Consider the following 24,750-nt stretch of genomic DNA (forward strand, 5'->3'; position numbering starts at 1 on the left):
TCTGAAGTGAGTCTCTTGTAGACAGCATATATATGGGTCTTCTTTTTGTATCCATTCAGCTAGCCTGTGTCTTTTGGTTGGAGCATTTAATCCATTCACGTTTAAGGTAATTATCGATATGTATGTTCCTATTACCATTTTCTTAATTGTTATGGGTTTGTTTTTGTAGGTCCTTTTCTTCTCTTGTGTTTCCCACTTAGAGAAGTTCCTTTAGCATTTGTTGTAGAGGTGGTTTGGTGATGCTGAATTCTCTTAGCTTTTCTTGTCTGTAAAACTTTTGATTTCTCCATTGAATCTGAATGAAATCCTTGCCAGGTAGAGTAATCTTGCTTGTAGATTCTCCCCTTTCATCACTTTAAATATATGGTGCCACTCCCTCTGGCTTCTAGAGTTTCTGCTGAGAAATCAGCTGTTAACCTATGGGAGTTCCCTTGTATGTTCCTTTTGATTTCTCCATCAAATCTGAATGAGATCCTTGCTGGGTAGAATAATCCTGGTTGTACGTTTTTCCCTTTCATCACTTTAAGTATATCACACCACTGCCTTCTGGCTTGTAGAATTTCTGCTGAGAAATCAGCTGTTAACCTTATGGGAGTTCCCTTGTATGTTATTTGTCGTTTTTCCCTGTTGCTTTCAATAATTTTTCTTTGTCTTTAATTTTTTTTTTTTTTTTTTTTTTTTTTTTTTTTTTGTGGTATGCGGTCGGCAGGCGGACGCGCAACCACTGCGCCACCAGGGAAGCCCCTGTCTTTAATTTTTGTCAGTTTCGTTACTATGTGTCTCAGCATGTTTCTCCTTGGGTTTATCCTGCCTGGGACTCTCTGCGTTTCCTGGACTTGGGTGGCTATTTCCTTTCCCATGTTAGGGAAGTTTTCTACTATAATCTCTTCAGATGTTTTCTCGGGTCCTTTCTCTCTCTCTTCTCCTTCTGGGACAATTATAATGCGAATGTTGTTGCATTTAACGTTGTCCCAGAGGTCTCTTAGGCTGTCTTCTTTTCTTTTCGTTCTATTTTCTTTATTCTTTTCCACAAGAGTGAATTTCACCATTCTGTCTTCCAGGTCACTTATCCGTTCTGCCTCAGTTATTCTTCTCTTGATTCCTTCTAGTGTAGTTTTCATTTCAGTTATTGTATTGCTCATCTCTGTTTGTTCTTTAATTCTTCTAGGTCTTTGTTAAACATTTCTTACAACTTCTCAATCTTGGCTCCATTCTTTTTCTGAGGTTCTGGATCATCTTCACTGTCATCTTTCTGAATTCTTTTCCTGGAAGGTTGCCTATCTCCACTTCATTTAGTTGTTTTTCTGCGGGTTTTATCTTGTTTCTTCATCTGGTAGAAAGTCCTCTGCCTATTCCTTATGTCTATCTTTCTGTGAATGTGGTTTTCCTTCCACAGGCTGCGGAATTGTAGTTCTTCTTGCTTCTGCAGTCTGCCCTCTGGTGGATGAGGCTATCTAAGAGGCTTGTGCAAGCTTCCTGATGGGAGGGACTCGAGAATGGGTGAATTAATGGCAATAGGAAATGGCTGTATTAATGCCTTTGGGAATAGATAAATTAATTGCTGAGGCAACGTGTGACTTTATGGCTGTGTGAAGGCATGTATTATATTTGAGGAAATAAATGAACAATGGTTGCTGAGGATTGGGTGTATCATTATCATCAGGGAATGCTGTATTAATGGCTGAGGGAATGGACGAATTCATGGCTGAGGGAATGGGTGAATAAATGGCTGAGAGAATGGTTGCATTAGTGGCTGAAAAATGGTGTATTAGTGGTTGAGGAATGGGTGAACTAATGTCTTAGGAAATGGGTGAATGTGGCTGTCAGAATGGGTGAACTAATGGCTGAGGGAATAGATGAATTAATGCCTGAGGAACTGGGTGCATTAGAGGTTTGGACAATAAGTAAACTAATGGCAGACAGAATGGGTGAATTAATGGCAGAAGTAATGCGTGAATTAATGACTTCGGGAAATGGTGTATCGCTGGCTGAGAGAACGGGAGAACTAATGGCTGAGAGAATAGATGTATTAATAGCTGACAAAAAGTTTGTATTAGGACTGACGGCTTGTGTGAATTAATGGCATGAGGAAATGGGTATATTAATGGCTCAGAGAATGGGTGAATTCATGGCTGAGGGAATGTGTGAATTAATGGCTGAGGGAATGGGTGAATTAGTGGCTGAGGGAATGAGTGAAATAATGACATAAGAAATGGGTAAATTAATGGCCAAGCTAATGACTGTATTAATGGCATGAGAGAATGGAAGAACAAATTGCTAAGGGAATAGATGTATTAGTGGCTAAGGGATGGGTGAATTAATGGCTAAGTGCAAGGGTGTATTAGTGGTTGAGGGATTGGGTGAATTATGGCCTGAGGGAATGGGTGAATTAATGCCTGAGGGAATGGGTGTACTAATGGCTGAGGGAAGGGGTAAACTAATGGTTGAAGGAAGGGGTGTATTAATGTCATGAGGGAATGGATATATAATGGCTGTGGGAATGGGTGAATTAATGGCTGAGAGGAGTGATGAATTATGGCATGAGGAAATGTGTGTATTAATGGCTGAAGCAATAGATGAATTAATGACTGAGGGAATGGGTGTATTAATGGCATGTGGGAATGGGTATGTTAATGTATGAAGGAAGGGGTGTCTCAATGGCTGATAGAATGTGTGAACTCATAGGTGAGGGGAGGGGTGTATTAGGCATGAGAAATGGGTGTAAAAATGGCTGAGGGTATAGGTGAATTAATGGTTGAGGGTATAAGTGAATTAATGGCTGAAGGAATGGCTGAATTAATGATTTCAGGATTGGCTGAATTATGGGCTGAGGGAATGTCTGAATTAATGCCTGAGGATCTGGGTGCATTAATGCCTTGGACAATGAGTAAACTAATGACGGAAAGAATGGGTCAGTTAATGACTTCCAGAAATGGTGTATTGGTGGCTGAGAGAACAAGTGAACTAAAGGCTGAGTGAATGGTTGTATTAATAGCTGACAAAAAATTTGTATTAGGGCTGACAGATTGTGTGAATTAATGGCATGAGGAAATGGGTATATTAATGGCTGAGAAATAGGTGAATCATGGCTGAGGGAAAGGGTGTTTTAATGGCTCAGGGAATGGGTGTATTAATAGCTGAGATAGTAGGTGAATTTATGGTGAAGGGGTTGGGTGACTTAATGGCTGAGGGAATAGGTGAACTATGGCTGAGGGAAAGGGAGAAATAATTAATGGCTGGGGGAATGCATGTATTAAACACTGAGGGTATCCATAAACTAATATCTGAGGGAATCTGTGAAGTAATAATGGAGAGAATGGTGAACTAATGGCTGAGAGAATGGAAGTATTGATAGCTGACAGAAAGGTTGTATTAGGACTGAAGGATTGCATGAATTAATGGCATGAGGAAATGGGTGTATTAATGGCTGAGGGAATGGGTGAAATAATGGCTGAGGGAATGGGTAAATTAATGGATGGGGGGGATGTGTGTATTAATGGTTGCAGTTAATGTGTTAATGACTGAGGGATTAGCTGAATTACTGGCTGAGGATATGGGTGAACTAATCAGTGACTGAATGGGTATATTAGACTTAAAAGTATTGGTGTATTAATGACTGAGAGAATGGGTGAAATAATGGCTGAGGGAATAGGTGAGTTAATGACTGAGGAAATGGGTAAATTAATGGATGGGGGGATGTGTGTATTAATGGTTGTGGTAACTGGTGTTTCAAAGGCTGAGGGAATGGTTGAGTAATGGCTAAAGGAAAGGGGCAATCAGTGGCTGAGGCAATGAGTGTAATGACCGCTGAAGGAATTGATGATTTAAATGTGGATGGAATGGGTGTATTAATGGCTGAGGGAATGATTGAATAATAGCTGAGGCAAAGGGTGAAATAATCACTGAATTAACAGGTGAAGTAATGGCATGAGGGAATGGTTGTGTTAATGGCTGAGGGAATGGGTGAACTAATCGCTGAGGGGATGGATGTATTAGACCTGTGGGAATTGGTGTATAAATGGCTGAAGGTATAGGTGAATTAATGGTGGAAAGAGTTGGTGGATTCATGGCTGAGGGGATGGGTGAATGAATAGCTAAGGGATTGCCTGAATTAATGGCTGAGGCATGGGTGAATTAACAGATGAAATAATGTGTGTTTTAATGGTTGAGGGAATTGGTGTATTGAAAGCTGGGGAGAATGGCTGAAATAATAGCTGAGGATGGGTGAAGTAATCGCTGAGGGAATGGGTGTATTAGGAAAGAAAGAATTGGTGTATTAACGGCTGATGGAATGGGTGAATTAATGGCTGAAGGATTGCCTGAATTAATGGCTAAGGAAATGGATAAGTAATGGATGGGGGAGTGTGCTATTAATGGTTGAAGGAATTGGTGTATCAAAGCCTTTGTGAATGACGAAATAATGCCGAGGGATTGGTTGAATTAATGGCTGAAGGAATGGCTGAAGGAATGGTTGAAATAATAGCTGAAGGAATGGGTGAACTAACGGCATGAGGTTGTGGGTAAAATAATGGCTGAGCTAATGGGTGAACTAATCACTGAAGGGATGGGTGTATTAATGGCTGAGAGAATGGGGGAAGGGCTGAAGAAATAGTATAATTAATGGCCGAGAGAATGTCTCAGACCTTGGCTGAATTAGTGGGTGACAGAATGGGTAAATTAATAGTTGAGAGAATGGGTACATTAGTCGCCTAGAAAATGGGTGTATTACAATTTGAGGGGATGAGTGAACTAATTTTTTAGGAAGTGGGTGAATGTGGCTGATGGAATGGGTGAACTAATGGCTGAGGTAATAGGTGAATTAATGCCGGAAGGACTGGGTGCATTAGTGGCTTAGAGAAGGACTGAACTAACAGCAGAAAGAATGGGTGAATTCGGACTTTGCTGGTGGCGCAGTGGTTAAGAATCCGCCTGCCAGTGTGGGACACGTGAGTTCGAGCCCTGGTCCGGGAAGATCCCATGTGCTGCGGAGCTACTAAGCCCGTGCACCACAGCTGCTGAGCCTGCACTCTAGAGCCCGAACGCCACAACTACTGAGGCCCAAGCGCCACAACTACTGAGGCCCGTGCTCCTGGAGCCTGAGCTCCCCAACAAGAGGAGCCACGGCGATGAGAAGCCCACTCACCGCAACGAAGAGCGGGCCCCACTCGCCGCAACTAGAGAAAGCCTGTGCGCAGCAACGAAGACCCAAAGCAGCCAAAAATAAAATTAATTAATTAATTAGTTTTTAAAAATAGCTGATGGAAAGTTGGTATTAGGGCTGAGGGTATTTGTTAATTAATTCCATGAGGAAATGGGTGTATTAATGGCTGAGGGAATTGATGAATAATGACTGAAGGAATGGGTGTATTATAGATAAGGCAATAGGTGTATTAATGGCTGAGGGATAAGGTGAATTAATAGTTGAGTTAATGGGTGAATTATTGCCCGTGGGAATGGGTGAATTAATGGCTGAGGAAATGGATGAACTAAAGCCTGAGGGAATGGGTGAATTTTGGCTGAGGGAGTGGGCGAACTACTCCTAACAGAATTAGTGAATTAATGGCTGAAGGAATGGATAAATGAATAGCTGCAGAATAAGTGTATTAGTGGCTGAAAGAATGGGTGAAATAATGGAAGAGAAAATGGCTGACTTAATGGTGCTGAGTGTGGCTGAATTAATGGCTGAGGGAATGGCTTAGTTAAATAGCTGAGGGAAACCGGTGAGTTAATGGCTGAATGAATGGGAGTATTAGAGTTTAAGGGAACAGGTGAACTAGTGGGTGAACTAAGTCGTAGGAAATTGGTGAATGTGGCTGAGGGAATAGGTGAATTAATGCCTGGGGGAATGGGTGAATTAATGGCTGAGGGTATAGGTGAATTAATGGGTGAGGGTATAGGTGAATTAATGGATGAGGGTATAGGCAGGTGAATTAATGGCTGAGGGAATGGGGAATTAAAGGCTGAGGGATGGGCTGAATTAATGAATGAGGGATTGACTTAATTAATGGTTTAGGGAATGCCTGAATTAATGGCTAAGGGAATGGGTCAATTATGGAGGCCTGAATAGGTAATAAAAGGATCAAGGAATCTGTATTAATGGTTGAGGGAATTGGTGTATCAAAAGCTAAGTAACTGGCTGAATTAATGGATTAGGGATTGGCTGAATTATTGGCTGAGGGAAGGTCTGAATTAATGTCTGAAGGAATGAGTAAATTAATGTCTGAGGGAATGGGTAAATTAATGGGGGTTGTATGTATTAATGGCTAAAGTAATAGGTGATTTAATGACTCGGGTAATGGGTGAATTAATGGCTGAGGGATGGGCTGAACTACTGGCTACGGAAAAGGGTGAATTAAAGGCAGGGGGAATGTGTGTATAGGGCTGAGGGAATGGGTAAATTAATAGCATGTGGAAATGGGTGTATTAATGGCTGAGGAAATGGGTGAATTAATGGCCGAGCTAATGACTATTAATGACATGAGGGAATGGGTGAACAAATCACTGAGGGAATAGGTGTATTAATGACTAAGGAATGGGTGAATTAATGGTTAAGTGAATGGGTGTATTGGGGGCTGAGGGAATGGGTGAATTAATGGCTGAGGGAAGGGGTGTATTAATGTCATGAGGGAATGGGTATATAATGGCTGTGGGAATGGATGAATTAATGGCTGAGAGGAGTGGTGAATTAGGACATGAGGAAATGTGTATATTAATGGCCGAGGCAATAGATGCATTAATGACAGAGGGAATTGCTGTATTAAAGGTATGAGGGGATGGGTATATTAATGGATGAAGAAATGGGTGTATCAATGGCTGAGGGAATTTGTGAACCAATTCCTGAGGGGATGGGTGTATTAGGCATAAGGAAATTGGTGTAAAAATGGCTGAGGTTGTAAGTGAATTAATGGCTGAGAGAATGGCTGAATTAATGAATTCGGGATTGGATAAATTATTGGCTCAGGGAATGTCTGAATTAATGTCTGAGGGAATGGGTAAATTAAGGGATGGGGGGATGTGTATATTAGTGGTTGTGGGAACTGGTGTTTCAAAGACTGAGGGAATGGTTGAGTAATGGTTAAAGGGAAGGGAGAATCAGTGGCTGATGGAATGAATGAATTAACAGCTGAAGGAATTGGTGATTTAAATGCAGATGGAATGGGTGTGTTAATGGCTGAGGGATTAGCTGAATTAATGGCTGAGGATATGGGTGAACTAATCAGTTACCGAATGGGTAGGTAAATGAGGCATAAAAGTATTGGCTGAATTAATGACTGAGGGAATGGGTGAATAAGTGACTGAGAGAACGGTTGCATTAGTGGTTGAAAACTTGATGTATTAGTGGTTGAGGGATGGGTGAACTAATGCCTTAGGAAATGGGTGAATATGGCCGTCAGAATGGGTGAACTAATGGCTGAGGGAATAGATGAATTAATGCCTGAGGAGCTGGGTGCATTAGTGGTTTGGACAATAAGTAAACTAATGGCAGACAGAATGGGTGAATTAATGACCTCGGGGAATGGTGTATCACTGGCTGAGAGAACGGGAGAACTAATGGCTGAGAGAATGGATGTATTAATAGCTGACGAAAAGTTTGTATTAGGACTGGCGGCTTGTGTGAATTAATGGCATGAGGAAATGGGTATATTAACGGCTGAGAGAATGGGTGAATTCATGGCTGAGGGAATGTGTGAAGTAATGGCTGAGAGAATGAGTGTATTAATGGCTGAGGGAATAGGTGAGTTAATGGCTGAGGGAATGGCTGAATTAATGGATTCGGGATTGGCTGAATTATTGGCTTCTGGGAATGTCTGAATTAATGTCTGAGGGAATGGGTAAATTAATGGTTGGGGGGATGTGTGTATTAACAGTTGCGGGAACTGGTGTTTCAAAGGCTGAGGGAATGGTTGAGTAATGGTTACAGGGAAGGGAGAATCAGTGGCTGAGGGAATGAGTATAATGATAGCTAAAGGAATTAGTGATTTAAATTCGGATGGAATGGGTGTATTAATGGCTAAGGGAATGGTTGAATAAATAGCTGAGGAAGTGGGTGAAATAATCGCTGAATTAACAGCTGAAGTAATGGCATGAGGGAATGGGTGTATTAATGGCTGTGGGAAGGGGTGAATTAATGGCTGAGGGAATGGATGTATTAGACCTGTGGGAATTGGTTTATTAATGGCTGAAGGTATAGGTGAGTTAATGGCTTAGGAAATGGGTGAATTATTGGCTGAGGGAATATGTGAAGTAATGGATGAGGGAATGAGTATATACTGGCTGAGGAAATAGGTGAGGGAATGGTGAATTAATGGCTGAGGGGTTGGCTGAATTAATGGCTGAGTGAAAGGGTGAATTAGTGAATCCAGGCATGGGTGAATTAATGGATGTGGGAATGCGTGAATTAATGGCAGAGGAGTGGGTGAATTCATGGCTGAGGGATTGGCGGAATTAATGGCTGAGGGATTGCGTGAATTAATGGGTGAGGGGTGGGTGAATTAATGGATGGCGGAATGGGTATATTAATGGGTGAGGAAGTAGATGAATTAATGGCTGAGGAAATGGGTATTTTAATGGCATGAGGCAATGGATATATTAATGGGTGAAGGAATGGGCGAATTAATGGCTGAGAGGTGTGGCGAATTAATGGACAGGGAATGGGTGATTTAAAGGCTGAGGGAATGTGTGTGGTAGGGCTGAGGGAATGGGTAAATTAGTGGCGTGAAGAAATGGGTGCATTAGTCACCGAGGGAATGGGTGTATTAGCTGAAGGAAAGGGTGAATTAATGGCTGAAGAATGGGTGTCTTAAGGGCTGAGGGAATGTGTGGTTTAATGGCCGAGGCAATGGGTGAATTAATGGCTGAGGAAATGCATATATTAGTTTTTGAAGGAATAAATGAACGATGGCCGAGCAATAGGTGTATCAATGTCATGAGGGAATGGGTGAATTAGTGGCTGAGGGAATGGGTGAATTAGTGGCTGAGGGAATGGGTGGATTAATGGCTGAGGGAATGGGTGAATTAATGGCATAATGGCTGAAAGAATGGGTGAATTAATGCCTGACTGAATGGATGAATTAAAGGTTGACGATGTGGGTGTATTAATGGCATGAAGGAAAGAGTGAACTAATGGATGAAGGAATGGGTGTATTAATGGCTGAGGGAATGGCTGGATTAATGGCTTGTGGAATGGGTGAATTAATGGCTGAGGTAATGGTGTTATAGTGGTGGAGTAAATGGAATCATTAATGGCTGAGGAAATGGAATCATTAATGGCTGAGGGAATGGGTATATTGGTGGCTGTGGGAATGAGTGAATTAATGGCTGAGGGAAGGGGTAAATTAATGGGTGTATTAATGGTTGAGGGAATAGATGAATTGATGGCTTAGGGAATCATATTAATAGCATGGGGGAATTGGTGACCCATTAGGGAATGGTTCATTAATGGCACGAGAGAATGGGTGAACTAATGGCTGAGGCAGTGGATGTATTGGGATGAGGAGCTTGGTGTATTAATGGCTGAGGGAATAGGTGAATTAATCGCTTAGGGAACAGGATAAAAAGCCCAGAAATAAACCCACGCACCTATGGTCAATTAATCTACAACAAAATAGGCAACACTATAAAATGGAGGAAAGACAATCTCTTCAATAAATGGTGCTGGAAACACTGGACTGGTACATGTGCAAAAATGGAATTAGAACATTCTTTAACACCATACACAAGAATAACTCAAAATAACTCAAAATTAAAGACCTAAATGTAAGACCGGATACCATAAAACTCTTAGAGGAAAACATAGGCAGAACACTCTGACATAAATTGCAGCAGTATCTTTTTCGATCCATCTCCCAGAGTAATGGAAGTAAAAACAAAGACAAATGGGACCTAATTAAACTGAAAAGCTTTTGCACAGCAAAGGAAACCATAAACAGAACAAAAAGACAACCCAGAGAATGGGAGAAAATATTTGCTAACAATGCGACTGACAAAGGATTAATCTCTAAAATTTACAAACAGCTCGTGTAGCTCAATATCAAAAAAAACAACCCAATCAAAAAATGGGCGGAAGACCTAAAGAGACATTTCTCCAAAGAAGACATACAGATGGCCAACAGGCACATGAAAAGATGCTCAAGATTGCTAATTATTAGAGAAATGCAAATCAAAACTACAATGAGGTGTCACCTCACACCAGTCAGAATGGCCATCACCAAAATATCTGCAAACAAATGCTGGAGAGGGTGTGGAGAAAAGGGAACACTGCTACACTGTTGGTGGGAATGTAAATTGGCGCAGCCACTATGGAGAACAGTATGGAGGTTCCTTAAAAAAAACTAAAAATAGAGCTACCGTATGATCCAGCAATCCCACTCTTTGGCATATATCCAGTGAAAAACTTTGTTCGAAAGGATACTTGCACCCCAATGTTCATTGTAGCACTGTTTACAATAGCCAAGACATGGAAGCAACCTAAATATCCATCAGCAGAAGAATGGATAAAGAAGATGTGGTACATATATACAATGGAATATTTCATATATACAGTGGAATATTTATCAGCCATTAAAAATAATGACATAAAGCCACCTGCAGCAACATGGATGGACCTGGAGAATATTATACTAAGTGAAGTAAGTCAGGCAGAGAAAAACAAATATCATATGATATTGCTTATATGCAGAATATAGAAAAAGATGCAAATAAACTTATTTACAAAACAGAAACGGACTCACAGACTTAGAGAATGAAATTATGATTACCAAGGGGGATGGTGGGCAGGAAGGGATAGATTGGGAGTTTGGGATTGACATGTGCACACTGCTATATTTAAAATAAAGTGCCTTTCCAGGCTTCCCTGGTGGCGCAGTGGCTAAGAATCCGCCTGCCAATTCAGGGGACACAGGTTCGAGCCCTGGTCCGGGAAGATCCCACATGCTGCAGAGCAACTAAGCCTGTGTGCCACAACTACTGAGCCTGAGCTCTAGAGCCCGCGAGGCACAACTACTGAGCCCACGTGCCACAACTATTGAAGCCCAGGCGCCTAGAGTCTGTGCTCCGCAGCAAGAGAAGCCGCTGCAGTGAGAAGCCCGTGCACTGCAACAAAGAGTAGCCCCCACTCACCACAACTAGAGAAAGCCCGCACGCAGCAATGAAGACCCAACACAGCCAAAAACAAATTAAATAAATTTTTAAAAAATTAAGTGCCTTTCCATGAAAAAAAATAGAAGAAATGAATATTAGATTATTTCTATTTGACAAGGGAATATTACTGTTGAGATTTTCAAAAGTGATGTGTTTGGAAATATTTTTGTTTCTCCCAGTATATATAATTGATAGATATACCTATTTACTGCTCTGAAAGGCAAGCCATTCTATCTGACCAGATATTTTCTAAGTTATTAGTGAAAATAAGACATATTTAGGTAGGGGCACTAATGAGGCTGTTATGCAGGGCTGGACCCAGCAGTTTTCTTATGTTACTCTGCTGATTTGTGTTTGTTTGGTTAGGTGTTTTCTCACTGCTGTTCCTGGCTCTCTATCCCAGGGGACAGTTGCTTTTTTGTCTCTGTAAGAGCAGGAACAATGGATAGCAGTAGATATTCAATGCAGCTTTGATAAATCTGATCCTTAGAAAATGTAAAACAAAAACAAAACCTCAATTTTACCCCAATAATGACATAACTTGAAATTTTCACCTACTGTAAGAGCTCCCAGATTACCTATATTCTAGAAAGGCAAGAGTCTTCTATTTCAGAGCACAGACTCTAGAGCCAGATTGCTTGTAACTGCACCATTTACTAAGTGGTGACTGTGAACAACTTACCTCAGTGCTTCAGTTTCTTCATCTGCAAAATGAAGGCTAAAATATCACCTGTATTGTTAAGTTGTTATGAGGGTTATGTGAGTTTAATAAAAGTAAAGTGCTTTGGAAAAAAATCGTTCAGGGAATGGGTGAAGTAATGGCTGAGAGAATGGGTGTTTTAGTGGCTGAGGGAATGTGACTTAATGGCTGAGGGAAAACCTGAAATAATGGCTGACGGAATGTTTGAAATACTAGCTGAGGGAATGGGTCAATTAATGGCTGGGGGAAAGGGTGAATTAATAGCTGAGGGAATAGATGAATTAAAAAGGCTGAGTGAGTGGGTGTATTAATGGCATGAAGGAAAGGGTGAACTAAAGGCTGAGGGAATGGTGAATTAATGGCTGAGGAAATAGGTGAATTGATGACTGGGGGAATGGCTGAATGAATGGCCGAGGGAATGGGTGAAATGATGGCATGAGGCGATGTGTGTATTAATGACTGAGGGAATGGGTGAATTAATGGCTGGGGAATGGGTGAATTAATGGCTGAGGGGATGAGTGTATTAATGGCATGAAGGAATGGGTGAACTAATGGCTGAGGGAAGAGGTAAATTAATGGCTAGGAGAGGTGTGAATTAATGGCATGAGGAAATGGATGTATTAATGGCATGAGGGAATGGATATATTAAAGGAAAAGGGAATGGGTGTGTTAATGGTTGCGGGGTGGGTGAATTAATGCCTGATTAAATGGGTGAATTAATGGCTGAAGTAACTGGTGAAATAATAGCAGAGGGAGTGGATTAAGTGTGGCTGAGGGAATGGGTATGTTAATGGCAGAGGGAATGGTCTGTTAATGGCATGAATGAATGAATTGGTCAACTAATTGGTGAGCGAATGGGTGTTAAGGGCATGAGGGAGTTGTATTAATGGCTGAGGGAATTGTATTAGTGGCTGAGGGAAGAGGTGAATTAATTGCAGAGTGAAAGACTGAATGGCTGAGGGAATGGGTCTATTAATGGCATGAATGAATGTGTGAACTAATCGCTGAGGGAATGGGTGTATTAATACCATGAGGGAATTAGTGTATTATGCCTGGTTAATGGGTGAATTAATGGCTGACGAAATGAGTAAATTAATGGCTGGGGGAATGGGGGAATTACTGGGTGATGGAATGGGTGAATTGACGGCTGAGAGAATGGAGAATCAATAGCTGAGGGAATGGATGAATTAATGGCTGAGGGAATTGGTGTATTAAATCCATGAAGGAATGGGTGAACTAATGGCTGTGGTAATGGGTATGATGGTGCCTTTGGGATTGGATGCGTTATTAGCATGAGTGAATGGGTGAACTAATGATTGAGGGAATGGGTGAATTAATGGCTTAGGGAACAGTTGCCGAGGGAATGGTTGTATTAATGGCATGATGGAATGGGTGTATTGATGCCTGTAGGAATGGATGAATTAATGGCTGAGGGAAGGGGTGAATTAATGGCTATGCAATATGTGTATTAGAGCTGAGGGAAATGGGTGAATTAACAGTATGAGGAAATGGGTGTATTAATGGCCGAGGAAATAGGTGAACTAATGGGAGAGAGTGTATGAAGTAATGGATGTGGAAATGTGCATATTAATAGGTGAGTGAATGAGTGAATCAGTGGTATGAGGGAATGAGTGTTAATAGCTGAGGGATTAGGGGATTTAATGGCTGAGGGAGTGCATGTATTAATGGCATGCGGGAATGGGTCAATTAACGGATGAGGGAATGGGTCAATTAATGCCTGAGGGAATGGGTGAATTAATGTCTGAGGGAATGGGTGTATTAATGGCTTATAAAATGGGTGAATTATTGGCTGAGGGAATGGGTGAATTCATGGCATGAGGGAATGGGTATATTAATGGCTGAGGGAATGTGGGTGTATTGTTGGATGAGGCAATCAGTGATTTAATGTAAGAGGAAATGGAGGCTTAATGGTGAAGAAATAGGTGAAGTAATGGCTGAGAGAATGTGTGTATTAAGGCTAAGGGAATGGGTGTATTGACATGAAGGAAAGAGTGAACTATTGGCTGAGGGAATGGGTGTATTAAATGGCTGAGGGAATGGGTCTGTTAGTGGCTTAGGCAATGAATGAATTAATGGGTGATGGAATGGGTGTATTATTGGCATAATGGAATGGGTGAACTAATAGCTCAGGCAATGGGTGTATTAATGGCAGAGGGATATAGGTGAATTAATGGCTGAGGGAATGGCTGAATTAAATCTGAGAGAATGGTTGAACTAATGGCTGAGAGAATGGGTGTATTAGTGGCCTAGGGAATCGGTGTATTAGTGGCTGCGTAATCGGTGAATTAATGTCTGAGGGAATGGGTGAATTAATGGATGAGTATGATGAGTGTAAGTGCATTAAAGCTTGGCGGGGCTCTGGGAGTGCCCATTCCTACGGCCTACCCCTGATGGGTGTCCCCCAGCCCTGATGCTTACCCCCCCTGCAGATGAACAGGAGACCACGGGTGCCATCAGCTACACGGTGGAGTTGAAACGCTACGGGGGCCCCCTGGGCATCACCATCTCAGGCACAGAGGAGCCTTTCGATCCCATTGTCATCTCGGGACTCACCAAGCGTGGCTTGGCTGAGAGGTGAGCCGGGGCTCTGTGGGGACACACAGGTGAGCCCAGGGGACCCCAGGGGGCAGGAGCTGGGCTTTGGGATCAGCCAGACTGGATCTTACCTTTGTTCCAACATCGATGGCCTGGGTGACACGGGGCCTGTCCCATCCCTCTCTGAGCCTCAGTTCCTCAGATGCGGGCCAGCCCCTGGCAGACCTCCTGACTTCAGGTAAGTGCTGGATAAATGTATGCTCATCACTTTGCTCCCCCAAACCTGGAGATCACCCCATTTCTGGAAAGTCAGCATGTGAGTCTTCTTGGAGCACCTGCTATGTGCCTTCATAGTACAGGGGCCATGTCCCTGGTCCCTGGGTCCCAGCACAGCCTGGCACCTCTCTTGAGGCATTGGGGCAGGGGTCCCTGCTCTCCTCTCCCCTGGAAAGTTTCCCTGAAATTGTGGCAGAAGGGAGAGATGTGAGAAGAGGGGCGTCCAGGCTGTCCAGTTTGGAGGGGGAAGCAGGTGGATCTGGGCCCAGAAGCGGAACTGGCCCCCATGAGGGTCACAGGGAGGCAACCCCAGTGTGGGTGAGACAGCCTTTCTCTGGACAGCTTTGCAGTGAGCTCCAGGCACTGAGAAGAGCTTTCTGTAAAAGGGAAGGCTTGCCCAGCCTGGCAGGCAGAATGGGCCCTTGGAGGAGGACACAGCACAAGGGGCCAAACCATGGTGGGGTGGTGCAGGAGGATGGGAGGGATTCTGGGGCTGAGGCGGCAACCTGTTGGCGTCTGTGCTCCTGGATCGCCCCCTGCTGGGTGTCCAGCAGCCTGCAGAGGCCAGTGGGACCGGTTCTGACCTCAAATGTCTTCATCCACTCTGGCATTTCCTGGGTACCTACTGTGCGCCAGCCCTACAGGGCACAGTAGACAGCCTGTCTGCCTTTGCCTGGCTGATCCAGGTCAGCGCTGTCTAACTGACGTATAATGTGAGCCACAAATTTATTTATAAACTTTTTAGCAGCCACATTAGAAAAGTAAAAATGTTTTAGATCTTAAATATGTATTTATTTCAACATGTAATCGATATAAAAATTATTAACAAAATATTTTACATTCTTCTTTCGTATTATGTCTTCAGAATCTGGTGTGTATTTTACACCTCCAGCACGTCTCCGTTCAGGCCAGCCACAATTCAGGAGCCCAGTAGCCACATGTGGCTGGTGGCCATCGTACTGGATGGCACAGCTCTGGCCTTCCCCCCCAGATCCACCATATTCTGACTCAGTCACTCCCCCAGGCCCTCGGGGAGTTTGCTGGGCAATGCTGGCCCTGGAGGGGCTTGACCCTCCGGGAGCTCCCACCTGGGGGCAAAATCTACATTTAGAGTTTAAGACCCCGCACTCCAGTCCTCTGCTTCCTTCTCCCCCACCCGGGTCAGGTGCATTCTCAGCACCTGCTGCAACCCCCCTCCCCACCCTCAGCCCTGGCAGCTGCTCAGAAACACCTTCCCTGGCCCCGCTCCCAGAGGTATGATTTCATTGGTCAGGGGGAGGGGCCAGGCATCCACACTTTTAAAAAAGCTCCTTAGGTAATTCTAATAGTATCTAGGTAGAAAACCACTGGGCTAGTACCCTGCTACTGCTTGGCCTTTTCATCCCCCCCATACCCCTTTGTGAAGTCAGCTGGACCTTGGGGCTTAGACTCATTCTCTAGGTGGGGAAACTGAGGCCCAGGGAGAGGGAAAAGCTAGACATGGATTTCAGCTGGAGGGAAACGTGAATTCCTTCCATCCATCCATCCTTCAATTATCATTTGATAAAATAAGTGTTATCACCCTTACTTTACAGATGAAAGAACTGAGACTCAGGGAAGTTAAGGAACTGGCCTAAGACCACATAGTATTTGTCAGCTAGTATGTGGCATTCAAACCATCCCCAAAACTCATGCTGGACACTGGTTCCAGAACGTAACTTTTTTTTTTTTTTTTTTTTGCGGTACGCGGGCCTCTCACTGTTGTGGCCTCTCCCGTTGCGGACCACAGGCTCCGGACGCGCAGGCTCAGTGGCCATGGCCCACGGGCCCAGCCGCTCCGCGGCATGTGGGATCTTCCCGGACCGGGGCACGAACCCTTGTCCCCTGCATCGGCAGGCGGACTCCCAGCCACCACGCCACCAGGGAAGCCCCAGAACCTAACTTTTAGACTCGAGCAGGAAAATCCCCTCCCAGATGCTAGACTTCATACTTCTGTTAATACGATCACACTTGCTTTTTTCCCCCCGCCACAGGTGGGTTTAACTGGGGTCATCCAGGCTTGTGCTTTGCGGTTCCTGAGCTCCCCAAGGGCAGACTCCCACTTCAAGGCGCTGCCTAACTCCCATCCTCCACCCTGTGCCCCCTCCCCAGGACTGGCGCTATCCACGTGGGGGACCGTATCCTGGCCATCAACAGTGTTAGCCTCAAGGGCCGGCCACTGAGTGAGGCCATCCACCTCCTGCAGGTGGCTGGTGAGACCGTCACCCTGAAGATCAAGAAGCAGCTAGACCGTAAGCCTCACCCCAACCTGGGCGCCGTCCAGCCCATTTAGGAAGAGAGACCCCTCAGCCTCTGTGCCAAGCTTTGAGAGGCCCAACCTCACTGAATTGTTGCTCACCCCGTGGAGGTGGGAGGGTACCTGGGACAGTGGAGACAGAGGAGACAAGGCTCAGAGTGATGGGAGCGGTGGGCCTGAGGTCATACAGCCAGTGTGGGGCCCTCTGGGCCTGAGCCGCGCTCTTCCTCACCTCCTGCCTCTCGAGGTGCCTGCTTGTTTTGCCTTGTGCCCGTCCCTCGTACATTCCTCAGTCTCCCCTGAATTCGTCCCCCATGCTTTGGTAGGGAGTGGATGGAGCCTGAGCTTTAGAGCCTGCCTTCTAATCTGGGCTCCACTGTTGCTCACCATGTGACCTCGGGCATGCTGTGCAGCCTTTCTGAGCCTCAGTTTTCACATCTCTGAAACGGGTTTGCCTGTTGGCGTGCCTCCCATCTCACCTGTCAGCTTGCCCAGCGGGAGGCTCGGGGAGCCCAGGGCCTGTGAGTTCCCAGACCAGGCTGAAGTGGGGAAACTGAGGCTGGTTGAGCACCTCTGTCTCCAAGGTCAGAAGCCAGTGGCAGTGACAGCCGCTTTTCCTCCCAGGCCCCCTCCTACCCCGCAAATCGGGCAGCCTCAGCGAAGCCAGCGATGCAGATGAGGACCCGCCAGAAGCGCTGAAAGGCAGCCTGCTGGCAGCCCGATCCTCGTGCACCGGGCCCAGTGTGGACAGCGCAGTGGAGTCCTGGGGCAGCTTGGCCACTGAGGGTGGCTTTGGGGGCCCAGGTAACACCTCGGGCCCCTGGTCAAGCACCGTGTTCTCCGTGGGGCTGTGTAGGGGCTGTTCCCTCCACCTAACCCTTCTTCCTGCTCCCCTTCTGCTAGCCCCATCCTTTAGGGACACTTCCTGAAGGCAGACACGATTGGGCCACATTAGCCATTCTGAGGGCCCCTCACTCCTGAGAGTGTGGACTGCAGGCCTTCGTGGGCTTTGACCGGCATCCACAGCACTGCAGGTGCCCATACAGATCCAAGTGGTCTTATTTCTGCCTCCTTCATTCCCAGCCCGATGGCCAGCACACGGCACATGCTCGGGGCCGATTGCATCCCAATGAAGACAGAAAGGCAGAAATCCCCCTCCCACCCCATCCTATGAGACCCTCTTGGGTGGACACCCCCAGGGCGCCCCCAAGGACACAAGCTCCCCTGCCCATGCGTGTTGAGACCCATGGGTGCCCTTGGGAGGCATCTGAGTCTGGTGGCCGGCCTTCTGGCCTCTGTGACCCAGAGCCACAGGGACTCCCCAAGGCCCAGCTCAGGGAGTAGTGGGGCGAGGCCTCTAGCTAGCCTCAGGTGGCGCTCGGCCCTGGTCCTCACTCACTGGATATCTGCCCGATCTCAGTCTCAGCTTCTCCATCTCCAGAAGTGGGTCAGCATCTCTCAGCATCATCCCCTGGGCCAGGACCTTCAGAGCTCCCCGTGGCAGGGAGAAGGGGATGGTTAACAGTGGACCTCCCTCTCAGGCAGGAGTCGGCCAAGCCGAGCCCCGTGGAGCTGGGACAGGATCCTGGAGCCCCAGCATTAACTATGCTGTTGATCAGGAGATCCAGGGGGTTCTGGGGTAGGGGTCCAGGTGGCAGGGGTCCTCAGGGGACTCTGGGTAGTCAGGCAGGCCCAGAGAGGGCAAAGACCTCTCCTGGGCCACCCAGCACAGCTAGAGATGGGGCAGGAAGGAGGGCAAGCTAAGGGCACAGAGAGGATATAGGCGCCCGCTCTGTCCACCTGCCAGGTTGCTACACTCCACAGGCGGCAGCCCGGGGCGTGACCCCCCAGGAGTGGCGGTGCAGCCGGCTGAGAAGCAGTCCCCCACCCACCGAGCCCCGGAGGACGAGCTACACCCCAGCCCCTGCCGACGAGAGCTTCCCCGAGGAGGAAGAGGAGGAGGACTGGGAGCCACCAGCTAGGTCTGTGGCGGGGACTCCACGAGGCAGACCGGCTCGCCCCCTTGGCCAGGAGGGGCGCGGGGAGCCGGTCCCTGTGCCGGGGCGATGGGCAGGTCTTGTCTGGCCTCAGGAGGGCACCTCCTGGGAGAGGAGAGGAAGTGTGGAGCAGAGCCATCTCAGAAGGCCGAGGCGGGGGAAGGGCACGCTGGCCGGAGGGCACAGCAGGGGCAAAGGTGTGAGGCTGGAGAGGCAGCCTGGCCGGCCCTCCCCACGCCTGGTGATCAGCTGTTCCCAGACACTGAGGGCTCGGACCCACACCCTCCCGCCTTGGCCCAGATCGTGCTGGCCTCCTGCAGGGGCCCTCGGGTCACGGCCACGAGCGCCAGCCCTGGGCTGGGGACGCGGTGGTTTCTGTGGTGAATTCAGATGCCCCTGCGGGGAGCCCACCCGGTGGAGAAACGCTTGGCGTCCCTAGCTCAGCCAGGCATCCAGTAGCTGCTCACACACACTGCATGAGCGACCCTCAGCTCCTTAAGAACAGGGCCTTCAGCTGATTCTCCTCCATGGCCCTGTGCCCAGGAGAGGGCCTGGCTCAGAACGTTTGTAGAACTGACTTAAATGGAGCAAACGGCCTTCAGTCTCAGTCTTCTCATCTCTGAAATGGGAAGGGAAGGAGGCGCCTAATTTGCATCACTGCCCTGGCGGCTCCCTTTGAGAGGAAAGCCTGCGTGCCTTCGTGAGAGAGAGTGCTTTGCACACCACAGCACACTTGATAACGTCCAGGGCTTTGTAGCCGGCAAAGGGCTTTGTAAACGGTGAAGCGTGAAAACCTGGCTTGTTACCGTTCTGATGAGACCCGATTTTAGAGCTGATAACGGGCCATACCTCCTGTGATGGAAGTTATAGGGTGGCGCAGCCCTTTCCCCAGCCCTAATATTCCATCGTCTCCATCCATCTGTGTCCTTGCCAGCTCCAGCTCTGTCCCTGTCACTGTCCTGCAATGCCTTGTGTCTGGGTGGGGCCTGGGGTTGTCCTCTGGGGCTGCACCATGGATCTCCTGTCTGTCTGTCCGTCTGTCTCTCTTCCCAGGCGTCCTGTGTCACCGCTCTCCACCCCGTCTCATCTGCCCCTGTTCTAGCTGGCCATCGACAGTCCTGGTTGCCCCTAACTGCGTCTTCCCCCCATTCCGTGTCACCAACCACCGCCCCGGGGCCCCGGCACTGCCACCGAGGATGCCTGCCTTCCTGCCCGCCCACCCAGTGGCCCCTTGAGCCCAACGCAGGGCCCCAGGGCCCAGAAGACTCCTCAGGCCCCAGCCCGCCCGCCAGGAGCTGACGCTCTCTGGTTCCTACGTTACAGCCCCGCCCCTGGCCCCGCCTGCGAGGAGGGCTTCTGGCGCATGTTCGGGGAAGCCCTTGAAGACCTGGAGTCATGTGGTCAGTCGGAGCTGCTGAGGGAGCTGGAGGTACGCCCTGCCCGCCCCCCGAGGCCCCCGTGGGAGGTGGCACGTTGATGGCATTGTGCTCTCGTGTAACGCGTACAAGGGTACTCTCCTGGCACCCTCCGTGTAAAGGTGCCTTCACACGCATACAGACTGTGGATGGACCCGTGTGCAGGTGTGACCGAGAGCACCGTGGTGTGGCACGTTAATTGGGGTGTGTGCACACGTGAGCATGTTTGGCATAAAACGTGTGTGTGCGCACTGGGAGCATGTGCGTGTGCACGCAGGTGAGCGCGCTCGTGCGTGCACAGTGCTGAGTATTGTCAGAACACGTGTGTCGGTGTGCGCGTCCGGATGCGTAAGGGCAGTGTTGGTGTCTGTGTGTGCGTGTCGTTAGCAAGCCCAGTGGAAGCTTGTGGATGTCAACGTCAGTAACAGCATGGGACAGGAGAGGCCGAGAGGTGAATGTGGCTTTCTGTGAGGTCAGCCTTGTCCACCATGGAAAAGGCTGCCTGGGGAGACGTAGGGAGGATCTCATTGGGTCAATTCTGAAGCTCCTTCATATTCTGAGAGCAGTAATTTACACTCTGTTTATCTGTGCTTTTGCCCTATTCTTGTTCCTAAAATTATTGATTGAGCCTTTTTTTATTCTCTATCAGCCTTGCTAATTACTAGGCTCATCAAAGAACCAGGTTTTGTTTTTGTTAACTATGTCTCATGCTTCATTGTTTCCTGTCTTACTCTTTCTTATGTCTAGCTTCGATATTCCCTTCCTTGTACTTTATTTGTGTTTAAATCCCGATACTTTTCCTGGTTTCTTAACTCCTTAGTCTTCAGTCTTTCTTGCTCCCTAGCATCGTGCATTTAAAGATAGGAATTTACCTGTAAGCACTTACCTGCCTCCCACAGGGTTTAAGTTGTACTTTTATGGTCTATTCAATTCCTAATACGGTCCTCTGGTGCTGCACCATGGATCTCCCCCCCGCCTGTCTCTCCGTCTGTCTCTCTCTCTTCCCAGGTGTCCTGTGTCACCACTCTCCACCCCATGTCATCTGCCCCTGTTCTAGCTGGCCACTGACAGTCCCGCTTGCCCCTAACTGCGTCTTCCCCCCATTCCGTGGCACCAACCACTGCCCTGGGGCCCCAGCACTGCCACCGAGGACGTGCTGCAGGGTTAAGCCTCTGCCCTCCCAGCCCCATCCTGTGCACCCTCTCAAATGCAGGGCCGCTGTCCACATCTGTCCACTGCTGGGGTTTTGCACATGCTGTTTCCTCTTCCTGCCGGGGGCTCTCCTTCCTCCCCATTTCTTGCTCATCTTTCAGATCTCGGCTCTGGAAGCTTCCCTGATCCCTCATACTGACCAGGTTCACTGTTCCAGCCTCTCACATTCTGTGTACCCTGGCCTCGGTGACATTTACTGCCATGTGTAATTTCATCTTCTTTATTTTTGTGACTAGCAAGTTAGCAGAGTGGTTAAGACCCTCGAGCCTGGAGCCAGACTCTGAGTTCAAATCTCAATCTTTCTAAGCCTCAGTTTCCTCATCTGTAAAAGGGGCGGGGGGGATGTTATTTGCCTGGCTCATAATATTGTAGAGCATAAAATGAGTTGTGTGTGTAGAGTGCTTGGAACTGAGTCCAACGCAGTAGAAGTGCTAATAATTCAGTGCCAATGATCATTACTCTGATTGCTTGTCGCTGGGCTCAGAGCCTTAGGAGGGCAGGGACCTCATCTATTCTGCTCACCACTGTGACCTTGAAGGCTGTGGCACACAGTAGGTGTCCACAGATGTTGACCGCACACAGAGCAGGAAGCATCTGAGTGAAGGGCTGTGTCCCTACAGGCAACCATCATGACAGGCACCGTGCAGAACGCGGCCCGTGAGGGCAGGCCTGGCCACCGGCCCTGGAGGAGGAACCAGGAGATACGAGCTTCCCCAGAAGAAATGCAGGAGGTGCTGCTGCCGACACCCTTGGAGATGCACAAGGTGGGTGCGGGGGGAGCACAGGAGGCCTGGATGCATGTCCCGATGCCGTGGGTATTCGCCGTAGCTCCAGGCGGGCCCCACCCCTCTCTGGGCTTCATTCTCCTCCACCTATAAAACACAGATTTTATAGAAGGTGGTTTTCCAAAACTCCTGCCATTTGGGTGACACACACACACACACACACACACACACACACACACGGATACTTTTCTTTAAGTAGACTCACTTTTTCCCCACTTAAGTTATCGTGTGCATGTATAATATAAAGGCTTGTAATATGTGTGTGTATATACATATATATGTGTGTGTGTGCGTGTGTGCATATCAGTACCTTAAATGAGAGGCCAGCATTTTTGCCATCTATAGGCTACTGTCTAGGAAAACAAAACACAGAAGAGAAAAAAGACCTCTCGGCCCATAATAACCTTCAGAAGGCTCTGAGCCTGAAGCCAGCTCTTTGGTGGACGGGGAGATGGGAAGTGTCATAGGGTGGTAAAAACACATGGCCACCCCACTGAGACTTTCTCCTGGAATGGAAGCAGGAAGATTGAAAAAGAACTGAAAGGAACTCCTTTTCCTACAGCTTCCACTGGGACTGAGTGCTGTAGATGGAGGGTCAGTGGAGGTGGAGGGGAGGGGGTGCTCCAGAAGCCAAGGCTTGGGCACGATGCCAAGGCAGTAACACATGTGGAAGAGCAGCCGGGTGGGCTAGGGCTGGGTCCTGGAGGCATCAGATGTCAGACCAAGGGGCGTAGGCAACTGTGGGAGGCTAGGGGGAAAGGTCGGGGCTCCAGAGGTCTCCTCTTCCTCCTGTTCCCAGGTGACACTGCACAAGGACCCTGTACGGAGTGACTTTGGTTTTAGTGTCTCAGATGGCCTCCTGGAGAAGGGCGTCTATGTCCACACTGTGCGCCCTGATGGGCCAGCTCAACGTGGGGGTCTCCGGCCCTTTGACAGGCTCCTCCAGGTAATGCTGGGTGGTGGCACTATCGATGGAGTGGCCTTTCCTAGCCCCGTAGTGGGGAGAAAGCCCGACTTCTACCTTGGCTGAGTGGCCTTGAGCAGGTTGCCTCCCCTCTCTGAGCCCCAGGTTTCTTTTTTTAAAAAAAATAGTCCTTTATTTTTTATATTTATTTATTTATTTTTGGCTGCGTTGGGTCTTCGTTGCTGCGCGCGGGCTTTCTCTAGTTGCGGCGAGCGGGGGCTACTCTTCGTTGTGGTGCGTGGGCTTCTCATTGCAGTGGCTTCTCTTGTTGTGAAGCACGGGCTCCAGGTGCGCGGGCTTCAGTAGTTGTGGCTCGCGGGCTCAGCTGCTCCATGGCATGTGGGATCTTCCCGGACCAGGGCTCGAACCCGTGTCCCCTGCATTGGCAGGTGGATTCTTAACCACTGCGCCACCAGGGAAGCCCTGAGCCCCAGGTTTCTCATCTGAGAGAAGGGAATGACAACACAGTTGTATTGATGAGGTTAGGCTAAGTTATGCTGCAGGAACAAACAATCCCAAATCTCAGTGGTTTAATACACATGAACATTTATTTATCACTTATAGGATATGTCCACTGTGGGCCAGTGTGGGCCTTGCTCCACCTGGACTGGTGGCGGCTCCATCCTCTAGTAAATGCCTCGGACTCCATGGCAACTAAGTCATGTGATCTCACTAACAGCAAGGGAGCCTGGGAAATGTGAGTGGGCAGATAGAAGCTGTGGGGTGTCCCTGGCACACCCTTTCCCATGCCCCACATTCTATCTTTCGGAATCATGGTCTTCTCTGGGTATATGCACAAGAGTGGGATTTCTGGATCATATGGTAACTCTATTTTTAGTTTTTTAAGGAACCTCCGTACTATTCTTCATAGTGGCTGTATCAATTTACATTCACACCGACAGTGTAAGACGGTTCACTTTTCTCTACACCCTCTCTGGCATTTATTGTTTGTAGATTTTTTGGTGATGACCATTCCGACTGGTGAGAGGTGGTACCTCTTTGTAGTTGTTGTTGTTGTTGTTGTTTTTATACAGCAGGTGCTTATTAGTCATGAATTTTATACACATCACTGAATACATGTCAATCCCAATCACACAATTCATCACACCACCACCACCACCTCCCTGCTGCTTTCCCCTCTTGGAGTCCATACGTTTGTTCCCTACATCTCTGTCTCAATTTCTGCCCTGCAAACTGGTTCATCTGTACCATTTTTCTAGGTTCCACATATATGTGTTAATATACGATAATATTCCGTTGTATATCTGTACCACATCTTCTTTATCCATTTGTCTGTCATTGGGCATTTAGGTTGTTTCCATGACCTGGCTATTGTAAATAGTGCTGCAATAAACATTGGGGTGCATGTGTCTTTTTGAATTATGGTTTTCTCTGGGTATATGCCCAGTAGTGGGATTGCTGGGTCATATG

The 24,750-nt window shown here is 47.5% G+C and overlaps 1 protein-coding gene across 1 annotated transcript in view; it reads left to right on the forward strand.

Annotated features, from left to right (window-relative positions):
- GRIP2 (glutamate receptor interacting protein 2) overlaps positions 1–24,750 on the forward strand; it is a 47,174-nt gene that overhangs the window by 18,248 nt on the left and 4,176 nt on the right. Inside the window, exons 7-13 of the mRNA XM_055079580.1 lie at positions 14,290–14,434; positions 16,802–16,941; positions 17,571–17,750; positions 18,754–18,928; positions 20,267–20,372; positions 22,191–22,334; positions 23,155–23,301. Of these exons, the coding sequence (XP_054935555.1) occupies positions 14,290–14,434; positions 16,802–16,941; positions 17,571–17,750; positions 18,754–18,928; positions 20,267–20,372; positions 22,191–22,334; positions 23,155–23,301 (1,037 nt within the window). The remainder of the gene's footprint in view (positions 1–14,289; positions 14,435–16,801; positions 16,942–17,570; positions 17,751–18,753; positions 18,929–20,266; positions 20,373–22,190; positions 22,335–23,154; positions 23,302–24,750) is intronic.

The sequence above is a fragment of the Physeter macrocephalus genome, chromosome 18 (genome assembly GCF_002837175.3).
Source record: "Physeter macrocephalus isolate SW-GA chromosome 18, ASM283717v5, whole genome shotgun sequence".
NCBI classification, from domain to species: domain Eukaryota; kingdom Metazoa; phylum Chordata; class Mammalia; order Artiodactyla; family Physeteridae; genus Physeter; species Physeter macrocephalus.